This window comes from Amblyomma mixtum, chromosome 5 (assembly GCF_055824585.1).
Source record: "Amblyomma mixtum isolate Tamu chromosome 5, ASM5582458v1, whole genome shotgun sequence".
NCBI lineage: Eukaryota > Metazoa > Arthropoda > Arachnida > Ixodida > Ixodidae > Amblyomma > Amblyomma mixtum.
Window position 1 is genome coordinate 102,490,860 of NC_143016.1, and position 25,926 is coordinate 102,516,785.

General features: G+C 46.4%; 1 protein-coding gene across 1 annotated transcript in view; it reads right to left on the minus strand.

Moving 5' to 3' along the window:
* Positions 1–25,926, minus strand: part of LOC149343221 (sodium/potassium/calcium exchanger 5-like) — a 53,198-nt gene that overhangs the window by 18,124 nt on the left and 9,148 nt on the right. The window contains exons 2-3 of the mRNA XM_089545770.1: positions 7,705–7,897; positions 3,144–3,437 (exon numbers count right to left, since the gene is read on the minus strand). Of these exons, the coding sequence (XP_089401896.1) occupies positions 3,144–3,437; positions 7,705–7,885 (475 nt within the window). The 5' untranslated portion in view covers positions 7,886–7,897. The remainder of the gene's footprint in view (positions 1–3,143; positions 3,438–7,704; positions 7,898–25,926) is intronic.

Sequence of the window (25,926 nt, forward strand, 5' to 3'; positions counted from 1 at the left end):
AGCAAGTATGGAGCCTCGTCTACTCCGCTCGGTGTCGTCTCGTTTGCCTACCTTCGCCAACTCTGCTCTTTACTGTGATACTTGTTCCCACGCTCAAGCCCAAGTTATGCTATCTATGGGGGATAAATATAAGAAAGAATAGGTGGAAACATTCACCCGACATCTGACTTTGAAGCGACCATTTTACCGAATTTTGTGCAGACCGAACCGGAGCGAGAGCTAGGTTACTATCTGCTGAGGTGTCGGAGGTGTTCGGTTGGTTCACGTTAGCGCCTCCAAAAGGTATGGTACTGCTTTTTCGACGGAGCGTGTCATGTACCGTTTCGTATTGTAGCAAATTAAGTCTGAATTGGCTTTAATTCGTGGTGCTTGGTGCAGTTGACTTCTAACAGCGCTTCTCACGCACACTGCAGCATTCGTCTTTCTTGTCAGTCGTTCCTCTCGCGCTGTGACTTTTATTTGTTGCTCGAAAATTCGGTTTTAAGGTGACCTAGCCTCATCGTCATTCCACTACTTCTCCTTTACGCTCGGAATACACGAACCAGGCAAGAACATAGTGTTTAATGCACGTACCCCCTTGCCGAGGCAGGGTGAGACCTCCATGCCTCTTTTCTTCGGTTTCTCTGAAACTACAGGGTTCTGCACACAATGCTCACATTTCTCGCGTTCAGCTTGCTTGTTCCTTTCATATAACAGCAGACGTTACACGAGAACAAGGCAAAAAACAGAGAACGAGAGGGCGGAAGACGCGACTTTTTGCATTGAAATACACAGCAGACACCCGACTTCCGGGACAAGCCGTCCAACTTCCGATGGCTTCACTCGCGCTCGTCTCGGAAGGCGGGAATGCGGCATCCAGCCACCTAGTGGAGATCAGTGGCTCTGATCCTCCATCCCTGCACTGTCTTAACATGAGGTTGGAATTAACTGATCTTCCAGACTGGGTGTTCTGCTAATACATCGTTGGAGAATCAGTTTGCTCACGACAGTAGTCCAACAATACGTTACTCAAAAACAAAAACCCCTTTACTTAAACTGTGTATCGCCTCCAGCGAATGTGTCAAATGTTCCCGCATTCAAAACGCCGTCAAATTTTTTGTTGCATCTTGACGTAGCCCTTGGTCATGTCTATTTACGCTTACTGAGCCTTACACATGCACGCTGCAGCAGTAAATCATACTGCACACAACCTGCTTTTGCTAAATTTGTGCATAGATTTTTTGGGGCGGTTGTTGCAGAAACGCTTTTCGCGCCGTTCCGACCTCCCGTAACGCGCTTAGCCATCGGCACAGAGCACAGAAGAAGTGACATCAGCGTCCTGTGTCCCGCAAAGTTTGCATCATTGCATGACGGTTCGGTGACGCACCGCGAAGAGCCTCTTGACTCACGCCTCGTCGGGACAAAAGTCGCCGATCGGAACGGAAAGTAAGTACGCGTCCCACTCAGCCCACAGGAAATTATCTCTAGACTTTTTTCCTTCCATTCACTTGCTAGTACCTAAACGCGTTTTAGAAGAAATGCCGTACTTGAAGTGACATTGTCTCCACATAATCGTCTCCAAAAAGGACAGCTCTTAAAGCACTTCTAACATAACCTTAATGACTTCTTTGTCATGTTTAACAGGGTGGGTGTGCCAAAGAAGGATAAGGGGTTACTTAATTCCGTGACCAGTGGCACTAAGGAGCGGTGGCGCGTACAGTCGTGAACAATATGACAGGGAACGAGGTTTGAGCTTTCATTTACTGATTACTTCATAATTATGTGTGAACAGTTTCTTTTTTTGTTTTCTAACAACTTTTTCGTCTTGGCTTATAATGCTCAAAAGCCGCTCTTAAAATCGTAAAAATATAATCAGAAAAAAATCGGAATTTTGTGCAAAAAGTTTGTTTCCTCTAATATTTCTCAGGACTGTAAACTTCCGCACAAAATGTCACCACGAGCGTTCAGAGATCATCATGCAGAACTGTCGGTAATGGTCGTATGGCAGGACAGCACAGCGAAATCGGCAGCCTGAGCAGCGTAACGTTTTTTGAAGTGTGAGCTGTGCTGCTTATGGGCACTGGCAGAGCTGCACGGACGAAAGTTGCTTCATGCCGCAGATTTTCTACAGCTTCTGACCTCGCAACCTTCGAGCTGTGAACGATAACGTGTGCAGTGCGCAATAGAGGATCGGAGCCACGGCGCATGCGCGGAATCTGTGGGAGGGGATTATGCGTGTCGATGCGGCTCGGAGCTTATACTTCGAGTTTGTTATAGGTTCACTAACGACGTTCAAAACATGCTGTTCTCAGCGAAGTACGTAGCAATGTGTAAGTGGCAGTGTGTACGCTCAGCAAAGTGTACGCGACGCACGTTGCCTCCATTGCCAAAGCTGGAACATTTTCTGCAAGGGAAGAGAAACTGCCACAAGACGGCCAATGACTTAAGATGTTAGGTCGCCATCTTTAAACCCTGTTGGCTGTCTATATCTCTGTTTCGATCAATTGTTTCGATTCTATAAATTCTGCACGCACAAGAAAAAACGAAATTGACGGGCACCAATTCACCGACTAAATGCGATAACTAGCGACAGGACTGTGCTGTGCCAAAAAACTGCGTTTTACGATCAAATAATTAGGCCGCTTTTTTTAAGAAATAAATTAAATAAGAGTCGAACGTCCCGAACCAAATGGGAGGTCCTAGCTAGGTGGTAGCGCCAAGACCAATGCGTACCCCCGCATAAGGCAAATATAAAAGGCGTCGCTACCCCTCCTAACCCTCCCCCCCTCCCCCTTTTGTGCGGTCACCAGTTCATGAATGAACGACACTTCAGCGGGACTTACTGCGTGCCACCTAATAATTCACGCAGTCAAAGCCAAACGGGCTTCCATCCTGCCCTGAGCGCAAAGCACGTTTTCAACGAACATCCCTGTCCGCTCGGTTCCAAAAACCAATCAGTATAACCACGATAACTGTCATGGAGCGTTCATTGTAATGTCCACAAACGTCATGGCCTAATCACGGCACCATCATGGCCCAATCACAGCACCGCCATTGCCCAATCACGGCACCGCCATGGCCCAATCGCAGCACCAGATTACGGCCCCATCGCGGCCTCCTCTTCGTCACCTTCCAGAATAGCGTGAAAGAAATTTGTCACTCGCCGTCGGAGAGCATCTCCAGGCAGGGTACGAAATACTCGTCGCACACGATGGCCAGCATGCAGCAGAGGTAGGCGAGCGCCACGAAGTGCACGGCCAGCCACCCCTGCTGCCTCTGCTCGGCCGTGAACGGGTCCCGGGGGAACTCATCGATGGAGGGGGGAACACAGAGACGCGCCCCGGAGTCCGGTGCACTCTGCCGCAGCCATGACGAGGCGTTCTGGACATCGTCGTCAGGCGCGGGGAAGAAGGAGGCATCCGCGGCTGTCGCATTTGGAGAAGGATCCGAGGTGCTGCCTGTGGGGGAAGCCCGAAAAGGGAGGAAAAGGTGAAGGATTGATTGATTGATTGATTGATTGATTGATTGATTGATTGATTGATTGATTGATTGATTGATTGATTGATTGATTGATCGATCGATTGATTGATTGATTGATTGATTGATTGATTGATTGATTGATTGATTGATTGATTGATTGATTGATTGATTGATTGATTGATCTCGATCGAGTGAGTGAGTGAGTGAGTGAGTGAGTGAGTGAGTGAGTGAGTGAGTGAGTGAGTGAGTGAGTGAGTGAGTGAGTGAGTGAGTGAGTGAGTGAGTGAGTGAGTGAGTGAGTGAGTGTGAGTGAGAGTGTAATGGTAATTGCAGCTGTAACTGTCTCCAGCACAAGAAAAAAAGTGGTAGGTTTTTAACGTAGTTAAAACCGAATAGACGTGCGACGCACCTCTTGCTTGAAAGGTGCGTGTGAAAGCAAGGGACCCACAGGGTGTCAAGGTCACCCTCAAGGCCACCCTCCAATTAGCTGCAGCTTACGCGATGCTTCTCCGAGCTTACCCGAGCTTCCTACCATTGGCTCCAGCTTACGCGATGCTTCTCGGAACATACCTGAGTTTACCCGAGTTACTCGATCCAAGGCTTCACACAAGATTATCTATTGAACCGTGCTAACTAGTGCTTTCGTACTATAACGCCAATCTGGCCATTGTCCAGTTTGTTGGTGTACATTATGTCAAACAATAAAGTTTTATGTGACAAGAGGGAACTGCTTCATTTGTCCACGGTACAGACATTTAACTGCGAGATATGTTACCAATAACGCACCCTCTTGGTTGGTTGGTTTATGGTTTATGGGGTTTAACGTCCCAAAGCGACTAAGGCTATGAGAGACGCCGTAGTGGAGGGCTCCGGAAATTTCGACCACCTGGGGTTCTTTAACGTGCACTGACATCGCACAGTACACGGGCCTCTAGAATTTCTCCTCCAAAGAAATTCCAGCCGCCGCGGCCGGGATCGAACCCGCGTCTTTTGGGTCAGCAGCCGAGCACCATAACCGCTGAGCCACCGCGGCGGCAGCACCCTCTTCAAGAAACTACTCCGCGAAAACTGTTCGATTGCATGAAGGCAGCAAGTTTAATTTATATGCAAATGTCTGAACATGAACGATTCTCAGCGACCTATATTCATTCGCGCACTAATGGAGCTCGTCGCGCGCGAGATAAACTTTATTCTAATCCTGACTCAGTAAGCCTGAATCCCATGCGCGCTACTATGCCTCGGTGCCAAAAAGAGGCAGACGTTCTCTTTCTGGGCTGTGACCGGAAGTACAATTAAAGGAAATGCACGTGCAGCCCAGAGATATTCTGACAATACAATCCAACGCTGCTCTTTCGTGGCCGCACTCTGCAGTGATAGGCTGCAATAATTTGCTCCGAAAAGTATGGACACACTGCTGTGCTGCCGGAAGTTGGTCGATAGACGCCCTTCAGTTCCTCAAAGAACGCCGCACAAGAAGGCACTCAAAATGCGCATACATAACCCACTGACTGACTGACTCACTGAGTGACTGCCATTAGCTGGACGTTCAGTTTACAGCTCATTCGTCCTCTTGAAGCAGCTAATCAGATTCTAAGCATTGTGATGTCTTAATATTCGCCTTCCTGTCGGCCTGCCTTGATCACCCAAGCACTGACCCGCTTTATCTGCTCCTCCCCTCTTTCTCTCTCTCTCTCTTTCTCTTTGCTGCTGTTTATTTCCTTTACATCTTTTTTTTAAGCTTGAGTGCTCAAAAGTAGTAGTTGCGCCGTATCTTCGGACTTAACAGCGGGAACAAAGCTTGCACCTCCAAATTCAAGAGGAACGCCCCTTTGAAATGTTGTGACCAACTAAATCGAATGACCAGGATAATCATGTGCCCTGCACCGTACACAACAAATATATCACCCTCTTTCTAAGGTCTATTGTTGGGCCTCTGAAAACTTTTTAAAAAATGATCTGTTCAAAATGGTGCTGAGGACGATGTGTAATTTATAAGGGCATAGATAAGTGATAGCTAACAATCAACTCTTTTTAGCCAACCCGTGGAGGTGAGTCTGTGTCGCGTTTGTGTGCTGAGCTCCAGGTAGCGGGATTGAATCCGGCCGCGGTGGCCACGTTTTGACGGAGGCGAAATGCAAAAACCCCCGTGGGCTGCACGATGTTACCGAATGTTCAAGAACCCCAAGTGGAAGAGATTTATTTGGAGTGCTTCCCTACGGTGTCCCTCACAAGTGATGTGCAGTTTCAGGGCATTAAACACCACCTCCCATATATCAGCCAGTCGCTGATCTGCTCAGAGTTTGTTTTTCTTCAGCACAGGCAAGGAGCAGCAGCAAGGAACTGTGTACACCATCTTAACAAGACGTGTTTCCTTTTAGTATTTGGCAGCGTAACCTGTCTTTGTTAACACAACAGGTTCGATAACGAAGGTTTGACCTTTCTAAGCTTGGTCCACCATTCTGAAGCGGTTTCTCGCGCTTCGACTTTTCAATCTCTTCTGCCTAAGTGAACCCTTATACATTTTATTTACAAACTCCGTGTGGCCAAAATGCATCGTTGGTCATAAAATTCGCTCATTGGTCGGATGGAAGTAACGTCACCAGACGGGGGCATACTAACTGGCTGAAGGGTAGTGACTCCCAAGGCCTAGTGACGTCACTACCGGTGAAGGCATCAGCAGCTGCTAATGCTGTCACATCTCGAACGTTTAATGCAATTAGGTGTGCCGGGGAAGTTTTAGAATACAATGTGAAAACTTTCCAAATACTTAGGCTACCTCATGAAAGAACATTTGGGCCAAGTGAGGCTGCTCCATTGTATTTCGAAGGCGCAAGTATTATAGCAGTTACGTGAACAAAATAGCCACTCGACGTATATATATGTACTCACAGAAAACGTACAACGCAAGACTACTTTACAGCGGAAAACATACAATCTAAAAATTAATCTCCATTTCTTGCACCTTTTCGATTCCCCGAGCATTACTTTTTCCGGTATTTGGCGTAACTTTCACTGCTGCCAAGTCATGAGAGAGATATTGCAGTCATTTTAGTGTAACGGATACCTTTAGCCTGAGAAATGAACGACAATTGCATCAGTAGTAGCGTTGATGATAGGTGTTAGCTGGACCACCTTGTGCTTCCAGTTTTGCTGGCACGCATAAGTGCGTTACGGTTGTTTCTGTTTTGAAATGGTCACGGAAAATGCTTTATTTCGTGAGAAATCTGTTGACCCGGACTTGAGCAGCTTGCCGTGCAGCCCGTTTGCGATAAACACCCGGTAGTGTTCGTCTTCCGTTTGACCCACTCCACGTTTCTCGCTCTGACCCGCCGCATACATGCAATTCGGCTTCATCCCTAGTCCTCCCATCATGCGCCTGATGTGCCATGTCACCGATGACAGCTTTATCATAACTGCGGCGACTGCTACTGCGAATGCGCGCAGCATGCCACTCCATCCAACCCCTGCCGGATGTTTTCATGAGAATCGTTTCAACCCGTTCGGCCATGGAGGAAGGAAACAATTAGGCTGTTGCGTCACATTTTTTTTTTTAAATCGGAAGTGTGAGCTCCGCCTCGCCAGTTGGCTCGTCTTTTGAGCCACGTGTGGATGCGCCGCGAAGGACAAGGCGAGCAGACGAACTCGCGCCGCGCCGGGCGGCCGCAGCTGTCAGACAATTGATGGAGGCGACGCCGCGGTGCGATGAACCCTTGCAGAAACACGTGACTTCCGGAATAATTTTTGCCATATGTAGCTCGGATAGCAACAGCCACTCCTAGTATTTCCTTCCCTCATGCTTTTGGATGTGTCTTTTTCGACTCCGCGCCACAGCTGATAACGATGCAGTTCGAGCAAGGTACAAAGCACGGGCTATGTACAAGGAGCGATCAAGTGATTGCGGACACAGTGGATTCGACGTCGCCGCACCCGCTCGGCATGGAGGCGAGGCAACTTCGCTGTAACAGCTAGCACTGTGAAAACAAGGCGGCCAATAGTGTTGAGTCCAATGCCTAAGCTTGCAGCAATAAGATTACTTGCCAGCCGAAAAAATAAATAAATGAAGCGTGTACAAGACGCAATCGTTGGGCAGAGCAATGCAAGTATACTTCACGTTGCCGGCGGCGACACATAGCCGTGAATGCTGTAGTACGGATGACGGAAGATTATGGAAAGCCTCGGATGCAGCCTTTTCTTTTTTTTTTAGTGTTAAAGACGAGATCTTAGCGGTTGTACACGTGCCCATACCTTTGTACAATGGGCGCTCGATGTCGAATACAGTAGTCGCCGAGTGGTTTTGAAGGCTCTTTGCAGAAGTATGCCCGGAGAGGACTAGAAGAGCCGTGGTCAGGAACCACAGCGACCACAGTTGGCCATGCAAAACTCCGTAGGTCCAACACGTGCTCCCAGAGCGCGATCCATGGCCCATAACACGCTCGCCCTGCAGTCGTGAAATAGAAACGAAAACTTTTTCTCGTGGCTTCAGGAAGACATTTATTGACAGTTTCCGGCTCTTCTACCATCCGTACTGTGCTTTGCAACATAGAAAGGTTTTCTAAATATGCCCACTTCTTATCAAGAAAATGTTTGCACAGTGTGAGCACTTTAACTAGACAATGTTAGCAAAGGCGTCCTGCGGCTATAGGCCTATAGGTTATAGATCTCCTGCGGCTATATGAACAGCCACTGCAGAGCAACACTGAAGTATTCTACCGGTCTCGAAACTGAATTGGACCCCTGGCTAGAGAAACGTACCGACATTATGAACAGCAAAATTTGCTGAGTAGCGACGCAAGTTCTACTCTGGATGCCAGTGAAAGAGAATCGGTTTGATTTCAAGGCCCTGAAAATCGTGCCAGAAAAGATGTCGCTCCTTTGAGCGGCTGTACGGCATCTCAGATAGGGCTGACTGTTGGCGGGTGCCCCCCTCCCTCACAGAGCTTTTCCATCCAGCCGTCACTTGATCTACGTACGCTTTATCTACGCTGCACCGGCCAAGATATACGTCTTCTTCAAGTGCCTCTCAAGAAGAAAGGCCAAGGTTTATGACCGCATTTATGCCTAGCTGTCTGTGCTTGTGGCTGGCTTGCCACCCTTGCGCTCCAGGGAAATACGTACACAGGTTTTAAAAATAACGCGCTGCCGTTGGACATGCTGATTATCTTAGTGTGCAAGAGATACTAAACATTGCAAGAAGCGTGAGGTCGTTGGCCTCAGTGCAGTTAACAGCCGTAGAAAGTGGCTCGACGGAGACACCTTGGTGGATAATGAAACTAACATCGTTTTTACTCTCCCATTGTGGGGTGTTTGTCTTCAATCCATTACGCTCAGCCCTTACAAAAAAAATTAGGCAATAGACTTCAGTCTATAAAACTGTCTATAGACAAATCCTAGGTAATACAAATGCCATAGACAGTCTATAGACAATCTATATATTTTGGCTATACACTTTTAGTAGACTTATCTATAGACTATGAATAGACAAGAATAAATATCTATAGGAAGGCAATAGACTCAATAAGAAGTCTATAGACCATTTTATAAGGGAGCATGCTTTCTGAGGTCTGTTCGTGAAAATCCCCTGTTTCCAGCCTCGTCAGCAAAGCGGAAAAGGTTGCTCGGCACAGAACTGCTCTAGACAATACGTTCTACAACTATGTCAATTAATTATCAAGCGTTGCCTCAGAATTAGTTAAGCAGGGTGAGCTCACGGGCTAGTTGGTTATTCATAATAATTTTTTCAACAGCGCAAGCTACACAAGGACACAAGTGTGTGTTTCCTCGTCTTGTGTCCTTGTGTAGCTTGCGCTGTTGAAAAAATTATTAAGAATTAGTTAGCCTGCTCAGAAAATTAACAAACGCGACCAACCAGCCGCTGACATCCCGTCACAGTTTCTAATTGCGACAGATATTGCAGTGCTACATTATTAGGAATGAAAATTTCAACTGTGGAAGCTTCTGTTCACTCAAGTGCCAAGTCTTATTGAAGAACAATCTTTGGAATGTGAAACAACACAACGTCACGGTATTATTTCTTCCTTGTCAAATTTCCTGAAAACGTATAAATGCTGTCTTTTCGCCACATTTTATTCCCAAAATTTCCTAAGAAGAGAAAATTCCCCAAACAGAACATCACTTAGTCTGAGAAGCCCCATAGTAGAGCGCATAGTCGGCCTAGTGACAATGCAGAATGTTGCTGGAGTCCTTTACCGCAAACCTTAAGGTGGAAACGTCAGCGCCGCACAGCTATTTATATTTCATCTACGTAGGCACGCTGTCTTCTAGCTGGAAGAGGAGTGCGCGACAACGGTAACAAACAGCCCGCGCTGCGAATTCCATCTATGTACGGCGGTTTGCTTTAGCGCTTTCGCTCCCAAGATGTTTTACTTGTTAGTTCTTCATCTCATTTAACTATGCATCGCCGTGTCGTTAAAGCTATACTGTTGAAGGTAGAGGTATGCATTAAGTAGATATTTCCCGCAATGGCATGCGCGTCTGCTGTGCTTCGCCAATGTCGTTCCATGAGCATAATTTTTTTATAGCCGTGCTGCACTGCCTATTAGTAGCGCTACCCGGGGAGTCAACTGTAGCGCTATGCCGCCCCAAATGCACTTCACAAGAGGTATAACGGCTTACCATTGTAAATATAAATACCGTATTTTTACGAACAACAAAGGCACTCGAAAAATAAACGCATTCCTTGCAACAATAACTAAAATTTAAAAACTTTTCATTTTAGTGACGTGTAAATTTAACTCCGCGTAGTAAACGCACTTCTCGTGTTACAATTTATTGTTTTTAGAGAAACAGTGCATTCACCGTGCGATTAAATACGATAGTAAATAACAGGAAGTTGATAACGTCTTTTATTACCGGAAAGCATACTAAGCGTCGTTTTATTCTATTTTGAACCTCGCTGCGGTCCTGAGCCTAACATCCGCTTGCCTGGACGACCGCACGGTGCCACTAGAGTGATCTGACGACAGCTCGGTTAACAAGACGGACTTTTTCGCGTGTATTGTTAGACGTCTACGAGAAGGGGAGAGTTGCGCAGACTATAGTTTCGAATCTTAATTCTGGTACTCAGAATTACATAGGAAGAGGTTCAGAGGTTAAAAATAACGTTTATGAAAGCAAGCACATATCATGTGCAAAGAGTCAAGTCTCAATACTCGGCGCAAAGAAACAGTAATAAAACGTGAAATGCTACAATGTCGTGAAAACAAGAACCTTATTTACCATACAGCACGCTGAAAGTGAATTTTCTCGGCTGCCTTAACATGCATCCTTAATTTAGAAAATGCGTCAGAACGGCCGAACCATAAAGCAAAGTGTGAAACCTCGAACCAGTTGGAGGTTAATTACGCCTAAGGCAACGCGAAACAGACGATCGACTGAAGAGATGTACACACAAGCGACTGTGAGCTTGTAGCAGCCTAGCCAAGGTTGCACTTCAAAGGGGCACTGTGGAGAACTACATCCAATTACTGTTCTTAATAAACAATGATTATCTGCCTCTTTCTGGTTGTGCTAGCGTTTGTCCGGAGCCAAAAATAGAACATTTTCATTTAGAAAATCGCATTCATAAACATTTCAGCAGTTACACTCAATCACGTGACCTCCACACCCGAGGGACTAGTTGAAGTGAATGGCGTCCTATAGCGTAGCACAGCTTCCGGGATCCGCACCCCAAATATCAATGTCGACGCATGCATTTTTCTTTCAAGATCGGTCGGTGATGCCGACATCTGTCATTGGATTTTTCGTTTTTTCTAGCTTATGAAAGCTCCGTTTGCGGTGAGAGTGAACTCATTGTCATTAAAACGTCCTAATCATGTGCCGTAACCAGCCTTAATTGTGTCTTCCAATTTGAACGTGTAAGGTGCATTTTTTTTCCTTCTGTAGATCATAATCATTTTCCGCGGCAGCAAGCACAGATACTTAAATCTGATCTGCAAAGATATTCACTTCATTTGTAGTTCAGATGTAACCCCTTATGTAACACCCCTTTTAAAGGGCCTTTAAGGTAATAAAATGAAATGAAATGAAACATCGGAGATATTTGGCATAGCAGCGGCGTACTATAGTATAGACGTATACCAGATAACGGACGCCGGCTGTACACGCACAGTGGCTCCACCTGGCCTTGCCGCCGCTACTGCGCATGACCAAGAACGCATGGTGCGTCCGGAAATCCGCTATGCGTCTCCGCCATGTTAAATCTCTCCATTTTCCTCGACAATACTCACCGATACTCATATTGTTTCTTTGATACATTCTAACCCTACATGTTTACGTTACGGACTAATACCAGCAAATAGTTAGCGCCCAGCCAATCTGTTAAATACTAAAGCAGAAACAGGCAGCACGAATGGCGTTACTACGCCTTCCTTCTTCCCGAGAGCTCTGCTCAGAACCAGCGGCTTTGTGCAAGCCTCACTTATCTCTCGTCCTTCCACAATGGTCAGGTAATGACCATCTTGGCGAACCTCTATCGAAGCTCCTTTTGTTTGCACTATCAACACAATAACCCCTCTTCGCGTAGCCGTTACACCGCCGTCCATAGAAAGCGGGGATCCCCGTGTGGATAGCGCCATGTGCGGAACTGCCGTGGGGGAAGTATCTATCTGTCTGAGCGGGCGTCAAGAAGGGTCTCTGAGTAGCCATTATGCCTGCTAACGATCACTTCTTGCGGTAGTCGTGCACCCAAATAGGGGCGACGAAACTGTCCTGTATTTTTCCCACCCCTTTCGTTCTCTTCGTTCAACGCAATACTGCGCGCAACTTGGGGAAATGTAATAACGGGCGCGCTACGTGTACGATTTCTCCTCATCAGTTCCGATTTAGATCCCCAAGAATAAGCATCGAAATGTGACGTCATTCACAGCTCAGCGACATACAGCGGCAGCCACGTGAGCGCAAAAAGAAAAGATGCGGAGACAAGCTACAGCTGCTCTGTCACCTGCGCACACATTTCTCGTTAATATTTCAATCTTCTTCCTGAACACTCTCTCCTTCGTTTCTGCGAGAAGCTCGAACACATCATACTGTTTTGTCCCCGAAACGACATCACTGCAATAGCGATGTCAAAAGGTATACTAGCTTATGCCTTAGATAAGAACAGAAGAGCAGGGATTTTAGCAGAAGTGTTTAAAGTTTTCGATATGCGATTCTGCTAAGAGAAAACATTTTGGGGAGAAAATGACCCCGAGAAGAGAATGGTAAGGAAATGGAAAGGAAACAAAAATTCGCGAAAGCGTTAACAGCATAGCCGTAATGAATTACGAAAGTACCTTTTTTTTTTTGAAGATTTTGATACAGAGGCTGCATTTCTTCAAAAAAGCGAATGCTTTAAAAGTGAGGAGCATATTTGCGTCGCAGACAGGGTTAAGATTGTATCTTGATTTGAAGTTTAGCAATGTAATTTTTTGTATTTCTGTTCCACTTCTGCTTCGGCTTCACGGCCTGCAGTATGCCATAAATCAAGTTAAAATAAATTAAAAATACGCTCTGCACTCTGAGCGGCGTTGAGCAACTGTCTCCATTTCGAAATCTCAATGCCTTTGTCGTCCATATAAGTTAAGCACTATAAAATAATATGTTTTACTCTTCCTACGGAACCACAGCTCTCGAAGTGCGGATAGGTAGTTTTGTTTAATACAAGGTAAAAGTAGTAATTCGTAAATGCAGTAATACACGACGGATTGCTGCAGATCGGATGCGCAAATTCGAAACTGAAATTACTTCCTGACAATCGGTCTCGGCGGCAGCTCTATTTGTCAGGGATGACGACCTCCTGTGACGGATCCTAGCCCTCATAAAAAATTGCGTTCCCGCTTCATGGACGACACAAGCAAATGACTCAGACACGGGCACATAGGCCAAGCTCGCCAGCACTCACTCCTGCTACGGATGGCACGAGGCCCGTTTTTGTTGTTCAAAATCGCGCACTGACGCAGCTGCATAAACTGATGTGGTGCACCTGGTTAGCGCACGTCAGCTGCACGCCTGCCAAAGCAGCTGCAGCCCGCAACGGATGTGACCAGAGTTTAGGAAGCGCATAGGACAGCAGCTAACATGGCGCGACCGCAGCCGTAAGCATCAGCGCCTCGAAATGAAACAAGCGATGTATTTCATCTCATTTGAGACATAAATGGTAATAGAGCTACAGCAAGACGTACACAAGAAAGACTGACACAGTACACGTGCTACCTTGTGTACGTCTTTCTTGTGTACGTCTTGCTGTAGCGCTATTACCATTTCTGTCTCAAGTAATGCACCATCTAGCCCAAATTGACGTTCTTCTATTTTCACTATCACGGGTAAACAAATGTAGATTGCAAGTACCTGTGAAAATATGAAGCCCGCGAACCTCTTCGCCCCCACTTTCCTGCCTCGCTATATTTCCCTCATTGCCTGTATGCACTTCCCATTTCTTAATCCTAAGATCTGTATTCCGTGTCAGTGCCCTGCTGTTGATAATCCTCCATTACAAGTTCCTTTTTCTTTTTTTTTCTTTTTAAGTCTAGCGGGAGATGATCTCTCACTGTCATGGTTAAAGATGAGTTTCCGTCTGGGCTGGAAAGTGCATCCAGCTGTCTATAACTGCCCTGGCAGTTCGACTTGCATGGCTGTCTAAGCGTCGGCCTCTGCTCACTCTGTGGTATAAATGTTTTGCCCCCCAATGTAAGCGTTGCACATTAACATTTAAAAAGCATTTAAAACAGCTAAAAAACGACTCGTCGTAACGGTTATGTGGCAACAACACTATGTTCACGTCACATTCAATCTCGGCGAGGTTTAGCGTAGATAAATCCCGCAATACACCGCCACCTACACCGCTTACGCATAACTACTAATTAAGCTTTACGCGCCGAGATGCATAGCGGATGATTACGATGCACGCCGCATGATGGAGGGCTACGTATGAACTTCTCTATGTCGGGTTCTTCATCGCGCACAGAAATCTCGGCACACAACCGTGCTTGGCTTTTGCCCGCACCTAAGGGCGGCCGCCACGGCCGGGATGGCATGAACGACCGCGTACTTAGTTGCAGAACGCCCTGGCCAACAGGCTACTACGCATACATTACGGCGTGCAATTCAGTGCCACGTAATGACATATTCCGACAGCTTTCATATGCGTTGCTCTGCGCCAGGTGTTTCGCTGAAGAGACCCACGTGCTTCAACGAATGAGTGCAGTCGTATATATCCGGGTAAAGTTCGCATGGCTTGATTCGCTCCCGGCGCTCGCTTCCATAACTTCAGAATTATCCGTTAATATTATTCGATTATGCCATAATCGCATAGTAACGTTGTTCCGTCCAAATTAAAGTGGATTACGAATGCCTGGTGGCGCTAGAATTTTTAACGTCAGGTGCACATCCCAGCACTACGACGTAATTACCGCTCTGCTAATATTGGATTGATCAAATGTTTATGGGAATCCCCCAAGGTGGAGTAGATTTGTAATAAGGGAGTAATTACTCATTGACATCCACCCGAGCGCAGCCATACGGCTACAAAGCTTTCTCAGAAACTTCGCAGTTAAAGAAAAATTTGTCCTAGTCCGGGGTTCGAACCCAGGACCACCGTACCACCGGAGCAGTCGCTCTGCCAACTGAGCTAACCGGGAGGGCAACCCGGGACCACCTCGGTGGTCACGGCTTCGAACCCCGGACCAGGACGAATTTTTCTTTAACTGCGAAGTTTCTGAGAAAGCTGTATAGCTTTCCTTTGTAGCCGTATGGCTGCGCGTGGGTGGATGTCAATAAGTAATTACTCCCTTATTACTAATATTAGATTTTTTTAACATAAATGCAAAGTATTCAAAGTATAGATTAGAGTAATTCGCTTTCAAATTTTATTTTATTTTTTTTAGGAATACGGGGGGTGAAAATTGGGCGATGTTTTTAGAGCTCGAGTTCCGGTACAAATCGGGTTATTCCGAGAAAACTTCCATATTTCGGATTTTTTTTTTGACCCATTTCTTCCAGCCCAGGACAGTGTGCTAGAAAAGTCTGCTTTTGTGCTAGAAATAAGGTGCCCAATTTTTTGCTCGTTCTTTCTTAAACAGCATGCAAATCGCAAGTTGTACTAAAAGTTATTTAATACTCAAGATTTCTTGCCCTAATCTATTACAAATATTTATTCGTGTACGTTATCAATCTCCTACGGAGCACTCCTTCGTCTCAGCAAGACCGGCCTGCCTTTATTTGTACCGTGAAAAAACAATGAATATCTCAGCAACGATTTTAAACCATCAAGGTCGTCGGGGTGTCATTAGCGTGGATAAGACGTCTGGTCGGTAGCCATGTTTTGATCTCTGGCTTCTAGATCGCCTTTTCGAACTTAATCTCAAGTTCATTCGCCTCATGTAAACAAGCGTTAAAAGACGTTTACGATCCCCAGTTGACCGAATACACACCTGTCTCCAATAAGCACTAGATATCCTCACATTTCTCTTGTGATGTCTTAAGCTTTGTGAACTGGAAAACCAACTTCGTCTAGAAAGCTCATTTTCGGGCAGAAATCAGGTTTAACCGGCTAAAACCGGGTTTTACCCGAATGCAAAGGGCCCTGAGTATACTGCGTAACGTAAAACGCTTAAAAAAACTGTCAGGCAGAAAGAACCAGTTTTCTTTTTAATACTTCGCGATCGTACACTTACATCCTGTACTTCGGTTCCGATTCGATGACCACAATGAACGCGACGCTCGAAAATCCGCACTGAACCAGCCACGTCCGTATGAAATGATTCACCGAGAGATGAATCAACACGCGTAGTTGGCTTCCTAGCGTAGGCGACCGTCGCTATGCTGCATATATAGCGCGCACAGGCGTACCGGTGCAATGCGATGCCGTGTCTATACAAGGCGTCGCGTTATACGGTCTGAAGTTGGGGGGGAAAAGGTTTCTCGGGTGTTGTAAATGCTGAGACCAGCTGAGAGCCACGCGTGTTTCGTTGCAACTATGTCGCATGCGCAAATAACGGGTCCTTTATTGCGAGTTAGATACAGGTGAAAGAGATTTAAAAATTGGCACGAATCACAACGGATAATGCAAACTAAAAGAATACCGCTGCAACAAAAATAAAAAAGAACATTCATTTGGCTTCCTTACGGGACGAAGAGACGGCAACAATAAAGTACGAAGGTTCGATAAGAGCATGAGAAATAGGGTCTGTTTCCGAGGTTTGAGTACCAAGTGATATTCATTACGTTCCTTTCATTCTTGCTAGGCGGCAATGAGAACACGCCCTAAATGGGGACCACACTTGACTCATAGTTCCAACTTGAGTTCGCATCGCACCATCTTACATCCAGTTGTCTTAAAAATGAAAATGATATGCAAATCTACCTCACAGAAACACCTCGTTAGTTCGACAATCATTAATTTGAAAATCAGATAATTCAGGCTGCCAGCACAGTCCCAGCAAACACGCATGTGACTGATGATAATCCGACACCGTATTACACACTCGTGTGTATATTGTGTCAAATTCTCGTTCATTCGGACACTGCTGGGCTCGCACCGCTTAACTCGTAGGGGCTTCGGAGAGGAGATCGTGTCGAGTTATTTTTAGCCGGCACGGCAAGCGATCGTCCGAATATCGCGCTCGCAAGCGCTCTGTTTCAGTGGGCTCTAATACTGGCCTCGAATAAAGCTTTTTCCTTCCCTTTCGAGTATCTTTCATGAATCTTAGACTTCGTGTCGCCTGCGCACTCTGATGTGCGCAGATCAGCGGGCGTGATGACGATCAGAGAGCCCTAGTCGCTATGCCAGAAACAGACCGACCGCTTAGAGTGACTTTCACGAGCAAGTCATTTCGTTGCTGCTATTTTTCCTTTTTTTTCCCTTTGTTCCCCTCCCCACGTATAGGGTAGCCTACTGGACATCGAGTTTCTTTCTTTCCTTCTTTCTTTCTTTCTTTCTTTCTTTCTTTCTTTCTTTCTTTCTTTCTTTCTTTCTTTCTTCCTTTCTTTCTTTCTTTCTTTCTTTCCTTCTTCCTTTCTTTCTTTCTCTCTCTCTCCCTTTCTTTCTTTCTTTGGCTTGGTTAGCCTCCCTGCCTTTCCGTCCTTGTGTTTCTCTCTCATTCTTCATACGCAAGACTGTGAGAACTATATGACGCGCTATACCAGAGCTGCAATGAAACCTGGCTGGCTTCGCCTAAAACGCACCGCATTCCGTCGCAGGTGTCAACGAACCCTCTTCCGCTGCCCCAGTAGCCGCCACCGGTAGATCAGCGGTTATGAAATTCACCAGCTAAGTTGTCCCCATGGTCGTCGGATCGAATCCCCAGCCACTGGGGCAGCATTGCAATGAAGACGAAATATAAAACCACCCGCATAGATTCCAGCGGGGCCGTAGTTAATACGGAGCCCTCCATGCAGCAACTTTCACATCCCGCACGTGCACTTTTCGAACGTTAAACCTCCCCATATCATACCGGGGCTCCGCCAGCCCCCAGTTCCTCTGTCACACTTCAGCAAGCTGCGCCACGCTGAGCCCAAGTCTTCCGCCGCCCTCCCCGCATGCCAGCAGCGCGCGGAATGTCGCTTGCAGCGTTCCCCATCTCAATGTTACCCAAGCGACGAGCGTGGGAGGGAAGCACTGGCGTTGCGTTTTCAAACACCGACTCCGGTTACCGCTTGCCTTGCGAAGGCATCACCGCGTGACTGGCAACGGAGTAAGTGGTAGGGCGCGACCTCACCGCCGCTGAAGGTCAGCTCCGAAAACAATGCAAGGAGGCACAAGGGCAGGACGGGAGGGGGGGGGGGGGGGGGGGGGGGGTGCTCTGGTTCGTTCGTTCGGAGAAGTGCAATAAAATAAAAATGAAACATTTGGAGTGTAGAGTGGGGATCAGACGCGTAATGTAGTCACTCCTGACTAGCGATGTAAGTGTCTGAAAAAAACTGAGAAATTGAAGAAAGAAACGTTTTTTTTTTTCAATGGTCCAAAAGAAGTTGAAAAACTGCAAAGCTTTCCAACAGAGTTACCTGCCCAGTCTCGTCTCACCACGCACTATAAAAGCTGTTTGGGAGTGTGCCAAGCATTTGGAGCTGTCCACGTAGCGGAAAGGTCTTTGTAGCGACCAACCGTTGACGTCAGTCGCATGTCGGCAACTCCGAATTTCCCTGTCGTCTGCGTCGTGCGAAATAAAACTGGTCGCAGTTCGGTAATGCGCATACGAACCTGAGCAACGGGAAATGCTCACAGGCAAGTTTTCCCCATCCCTTCAGTGACAAGCTACACTGATGCAATGTTTAGCGTCGATTCTATTATATTCAGCGTGTCACCATGTTTTCTTGAAAAGGCTCTGCAGCAGCATCTTTGTTATAGGTCAAAAATACAATTCTTATTCTGATTTGCAAAGAAAATGTGCTTAATGAAGTGTGTTTTCGTTTTATTTTTTCGAGATTAGGTATTTTTCTGAAGAAAAAAAACGCGGAAAGAAACGGTTTTATTCCGAGCATTCGGAAGTTCCTGAAATTGCCCATCTCTGCTAGTGATCGCTCTACTTCCCCTGAGTGTTCCGCGAGTTCTACAACTCGTGTAGCTTGAACCTCCTTGGCGGCAGAAGCCTGTGAGAGAAGAATCGAGTGGCCTAAACAATACGTTGCACACGCACGCACGCGATTCATGAACTCAATATGTGGCGCTACGGAGCACTCATGTCAACTATCATCTCTTTCAGTAGCCTGATTATATATGCGTACTATGTGTTTTGTTTTGTTTGCGTGTTCACATGACTGTTGGAGCTAACTGTACTTATCGCGTATCATGTCGCATAGTTTGTCCTTTTCCTTTATTTTACTCATATGGTTTTGATGTGAATGGCGAAGTTCCTCTTTTTAATTGCAATTCACTGTTAGAAATCACTCGTTACTCTTGTACTTATACTGTGTGTAGTCGTCAGTAATTTTTGACAAAATTTTTTTCTGTAGTACCCCCTGCCACAATGCGTTCTCGGAGGCCCATCTGTGGGGTAAGCGAAAAAAAAAAGTAAATCTATGGGTTAAAGCCCATAAAACAAAGACAACCAGCCGAGTTGTCAAAGCCATGGTACCACCTCCTTCCCACCCCAGTGCATGAAGATGCCTGACTGCTTGGTAATGACTACGCTTTCATCCACCACCAAAGAGGCACGTCCTGCCTTATCAATAAAAAGAAAGTCTTCGGAGGCTCCGTTCATCCCTATACCTTTCCATTTGCCAAGCATACCCTCCAGAGAAGTCACTGAAGGATTAACCGATTCTTCAGGGATCTGACGAGTAATACTACGCTAGACTAAGCGTTATTTTCTACGCTTAGATGCGCTCGCAGAGTCACTAAAGTCTGCACGAGTTAATCGAAACAAAAAAAAGAGCAGTTTCCAATCACGGAAGCCAGCCATGGGAGCTGCGTCGTACCAGTGCACCGTCCTCAAGGGCAGGGTTTATCAACGCGTCAGGAGGCACGTGAGCGGTTGCAAAACACGAGCACACGCTGGGAGGCGCATTTACCGTATCCTTGCAGCGCATGGCGACAAGCGCTGCTGCTCGTCGCAATCGCGCAAATTATCGGCCTTCGCGGAATTACTTTGAAGATGCGTGGGAAGCAGCTCAGGCGCCGTAAGTGCGAGGTCAAATACAAACAAATAAAACAATCGCCCAGCTCCGGCGTTGATATCGCTGCTAGATAGGTGATCGCGCCTTCTCTGAAATTTTGCCAGCGGGATCCCTCCGATCTGCCGGACGTCAGAGGTCCCGGAAGGCCGTACTTGTCGATGTACAATCACGTTCAAAAGTCTCAAGTCCATACGGTTTGCGTTTGGACCGAACTGCGCAGCACTGACGACAGCAGAAAGCCAAAGAGAACTGAAAGTTGAGAAAGTGGGTTTTCCTCCCTGTAGAGAAATTTTTATGTAAGTTATCTGCTACTCTGCTACAAGCCAGAAAAAAAAAAACAATGCGGTATAAAGACTTTTGACCAAGGGCCATTTCGCTATACTCGAGTAAAATTGTGACTTCGAGGTCGTAGCATGACCGAAATATGATTATGAAATATATGGATGTAAAGAAAAAAAAATTGGCTGAAAAGAAAACTGGGGTAATTACTCGGGGACCGAACACATTACCCCTAGGTTTGCGAGTCAACCTCGTTACCTATAGGCCATTAGAAAATTGGAGGCAACACTTAAACTCCGCCTTAAGGGTACGACGCGATAGCGTAATGGGTTAATTATTCCCATAGATGCAAAAGGTCATTCTCTACTTTACATTCACAGATCCCTGGGAGTCCTCATACCCCTCCTGGCGCAGTGGTGAAGCGGTTAAGAGATGTGCCTCTGCCCTGCGAGGGCAGGTGCTTCCAGCGGTGAGCCTTGTGCGACCCAAGTTGCTCTTCCCGAGCGACCAATCATTACCCTAACTGCCACCTGGCACACGGTGGGCAGTTTGCTCACTATCCCGTGGGCAGGTTGTGATGACGCCACAAGGTCACGTGACCAAAGCAGCCAACCTGCTTCCTATAGGTTGCTCTCTAGGGACCACCTGCCAGAGCCGTGCCCGTGATTTTTCGCTCCCAACGCCGACAAAACGCCGCCACCGGATTTCCTGGAGAAAGGGCCTTCAACGCTATCGCGTTTAAAGTTAGGCTACTGAAGCGCCTTCGTTCGAATTGGTTAAAGAGAGAACTTGTCTGCCATGTGATGTATCACGTGGTCTAGTATGTCTACTGATGTTTGCTAATTAGTGCGTGTAATTAAAAATGGTACTAATTAAGAAACTAACAAATAACATTCAGCGCTGACGCGTTATACCCTTCTTGCTTCAATCCGACGCTGCGATGATTTGCGCGGGCCGCGCATGCGCAGTAACGGTGGCGTAGCGCATTCTAAAGACACTGTTGTTGACGCATGCGCTGCTGCGGCGGCAGCGCAGCATGTAGGCACCAGGGCGTGACTGAAAGTTTGGCCAAAGTTCGTTTAGGTTCGCCTCCGTGTTTCTCTCCGTTATGGCGCCAAGGTCACTCGCGGCGCGCCGACAGCGGAAGCTGAAAACATTTCATGCTTAATAACCAAGAATAATGGATATGGATACTGCTACGCCAAGCGCTCAAAACAACCTCACATGCTATCTACAGAAACGGTAGTTCTTTCTCTGAAAGGGATACCAAAAGCTGGCTTACGCCCATGTTCCATTTTCCGCTGATAAAAAGGCTCCCGTCGTCTCTAAACGCATCCATTAACGTTACTATTCCAGTTTTTTTTATCTAAAAATTGACTGTAACCACTATCCTCTAAAATGCCTCGACGACTTTGGGTTTGTGAAATAAATACATGTTAACAGTCCCTCCCACAGCACCCAAATGCTTTTTTTTTTTATAGCCTTTACAGAAAGATTCGTCTTATACACGAGTAAATACGGCGATTCTGCGTAGCGCTGCACGGTCGAGCTGAGAGCGCCAGAGAACACACCTGCTTCCCGCGCGCGATAGAATGGAGGATAAATCAAATTTCAGCAGCGCTACGGAGGGCGCTTACCGTGTCCGTGCTAAGTCAGGCACGCACAACCCGGAACAGTATATTCTGCCCAGCTTCTTTCGAGACTCAAACACAAGTTGCAGCCCAACTGCGAGCATAGGTTTAAGGTTTTCTCTCTCTCTCTCGCTCTCTCTCGGGGATGTACGATTGGCGAGCTTAGCGTCCATGTTTTCAGCATTGTCTAACTCGTTTTGAGTGTTTTGGCCAGGACTGACAGCCGCTTGAGCTTTCACGGTGTCGCGCACTGAAGCTGATCATTTCGATTCCCGCCTAGTTCCGTTTATCCGTCCACCCTGCTTGAGTTTCAGTAAAGCGAGGGAATCCAAGCACGAAGTTAGCGGTAGCGCCACTCCTGCCAAGCAGCGTGGCTGGCGGCCACCACGTACAGAGTTCGTTCTGCCGCTTTGGACGTCGATCGCGACAAAGGCGGCCACAAAAGAAAGACGCTAAAAAGCGTTGCAGAATTCATTTGTCATCAGCTCTCTCTGCTTTCGAGTTGGCGGGCTATATTGCTGCCACCCTCGGCAATAGCCTTTTCTAGACGTCTTTAACGCGAAAGTATTGTATGGCTCCTCGGCAATGAAATACGAGGGGGTACCCAAAAGAAACCGGACTAATTTTTTGGTGGGCAGCGCTTTCGTAGTACCGTATTTTGCCGCTAGGAGCGCAGAGAGTGAACATTCCAGAGTCAGCCAGCCGAGTGGCACCGCTGAAGGTCAGACGTAGTAGTGTCGTCTGCGTTTACAGTGATAACTGTTTTCTGTGTGTGTCGTTTTTTTCAATGGCTGGTTTTTGTGAACAGCGTGCGGCGGTGAAATTCTGCTTTCTGCTCGGAAAAAATGGAACAGAAACTTTTGAAATGTTAAAAACAGCGTACAAGGATGATTCTATGGGGAAAAGTTAAGTGTTTGAGTGGTTTTCCCGTTTCAAAAATGGTGAAATGTCAATTGATGATCAACCTCGTTCTGGTCGTCCTTCCACGGCCCGAACACAAGAAAATGTTAAAAAAATTCGTGCAATCATCAACGAAGATCGGCGACGGTCGATTGCAGAAATTGTGGAGCTGTCGGGAGTGACTTGGAGTTCAGTGCAGCGAATTTTGACAGAAGATTTGGGAATGAAAAAGGTGGCTGCCAAATTCGTGCCACGACTGCTGACTCCTGAACAAAAACAAGGTCGTGTGGAAGCATGTTGTGCTTTGAAAGAAGAGTCCCGAAATGATCCAAACTTTTTTTCAAAAATTATCACAGGTGACGAAACTTGGTGCTTTGCTTACGATCCTGAATCAAAGCAACAATCAAGCCAGTGGAAAACTCCCAGTTCGCCTCGCCCCAAGAAAGCTCGTCAGGTGAAATCAAACCTCAAAACAATGCTGGTTTGTTCTTTCGACGTGAGAGGAGTCGTGCATTCAGAGTTTGTTCCGCAGGGTCAGACAGTTAACCAGGCGTTCTACTTGGAAGTCTTGAAAAGATTGCTCAACAGTGTGCGGCGGAAGCGGCCTGATTTGTGGCAGTCGGGTGACTGGTTTCTCCACCATGACAATGCCCCTGCTCACTCAGCCTTGTCTGTATGACAATATTTGACCAAAAATGGTATGACCCCTGTTCCTCACCCCCCATACTCACCGGACCTTGCCCCCTGTGATTTTTTTTTTGTTCCCCAGAATGAAAAAACACATGAAAGGAAAGCGTTTTGCTGATGTTGCAGAGGTAAAGAAAAAAACGACGGAGGCGCTGTCAAGCATCCCAAAAGATGAATTTAAAAAATGTTTTGAAAAGTGGAATGAAAGATTAGACAAGTGTATTAGTGCAAGTGGAGAGTACTTTGAGGGAGATTGAAGCCCTGTACTTAAAATGCGAATAAATCGGTTTTAAAAAAATAAGTCCGGTTTCTTTTGGGTACCCCCTCGTACGGCGTCGTCGTTGACCGGCAGCAATGCTTCCGAAAATCCCAGATGACGTCACCATGGTAACAAAGAAAAATGGCATTTCTTCCGAGGGTGCGGGGAATTGAAACCAGGACGTTCAGACTGCGAGGCGAGCACGCTATCGGTAAGCCACGAAACCGCGTTCCATCTTGGTGAACAAAGGGGAACATAGTATATGTGTTGCCTTATGAGTATATGTATTGCCTTATGCTAATAAGCAGATGTGTCATTAGAAAGGAAGAGAAAATAAAAAACAATGCTCTCGCATTCAAAGCACTTAAGTAGACTTACGTTCTCTCCATAACTTTTTCCCATACCGACTTGGAAATGCCTGAAGGTCTATTCACCTTGAGCCACTTATTAGGGGTGAGGAGGGCGATAGTGGGTGCGTGCGCTGTCCTTATGTGCTAACAAGCGCTGTCCTTGTGTGCACTGCAACAAGTATGTTGAAACAACCAGCCTACCAATACGTGTCAAGCTTTCCTCTTGGAAAAAAAAAAATTATTTTATCATTCACCGCTTATGCAAAGCAAGAAGCAAGACACTGCAAGGTCTATTTAATAGCCGAAAAAGTTTACATGGGTCAGCGTTCAGCTGTTATCAATCGTCCACGCATTTATAAGTTTACATATTAAAATTAGCACTGCAACAAGAACAGTGGCTGAACACCAGCACATTATAGAATCTATGCCAAAAGCGATCCATGTGTGCGACAAAATTTTAGAACATAATTAAGTCTCAAAACTTCTATGCGTTTTAGTATTTGGTTGCCCAACTTCCTTATGTCCACAGCACTGTTGGCTCTATAAGGCGTAGGTTAATGAAATCATGAGCACCAGGAGGCCAATGGCAGAACTGTCACAAGTGCGACCAGCGTGTGAATCACTGCTGGTTCTTAACTTGTCACAAAGTCACCAAACAGCAAGAGCTGGTAGAAGTGCAGACGAGGTGGTAGTTCATGGTTACTAAAAACCACAAGCGATAAGCACACAGACACAGCGCCAAGTGTGTTTTTCTTTTTAAGAGCAGATGGATTAAGGCAGATTAAACTGACTTCCAACATGAAAAAAGCAGCTAGCTCTTTGTATGTGTAGCTGGCGGTCACCTGTATTAAGGTTCGGAGTGTACACCAATCAGAGCGGCGAGGAGAGACGAAAAATAAACATGACACCGACAACAAGACGAGTACCGTATATAGCCGAGCAGCTATGCGGAAGCGTTTCACAACGCCTCCGTCATGAATAAGTGCATTCTGTCACATCAGCGCACTGCGCGGAAAACAATGCCGCCTCAGAAATGGAGTCAAGAACAAAAGACCATTCATTCGTTTCCTCCACAACAGCCATGTACGAGGTGCCAGAAGGCGTTCCAGGAAGCGCTGCTGCCGCCAAAAGAGGAGATAGCACGCGGCCGCAGTTTCCAACGACCTTGACGTTTCCGACGGGACTCTAATGAGAGTGACGCTGCGGAGGTATCGTTGCGTCACACTGCCATCATCTCAAATCCAGGCTCTAGCTTCTGAGATTTGCGTTCTAGTGCAAATTCTACAGCCGGGCTCTAGGCTCTCTAGGACGTACTTTAGGATGCATGCTGACGTAAAGCATTCCATCTGTGGTTGCGCAAGATTAAGTCGGAAAGAACTAAACGTGCTACACATGCTAGTCCTTTGGTGACTAAATGCTTCGCCACCACCACCACACCCTCAAAAACCAACCATTATTCCTTTGGAAGCTAAATTACCCCTATGAAAATAGTCTATAGACTTCTTATAGATTATATTGTCTTCCTACAGGTATTTCCTTTTGTCTATTCATAGTCTATAGACTGCCTATAAAAAGTCTGTTAAAAGTGCATGACCATGAATCTATAGATTGTCTAAAGACTCTCTATAGGATTTGTATTGCCTATAGAGTAGTCCATAGGATTTTTTATGGAAAGTCTATAGTCCCCATAGACAAAAGTGTATGGACAGTCTAAGGACTGTCAAAAGAAATTTTTATTAGGGGTTTATCCACG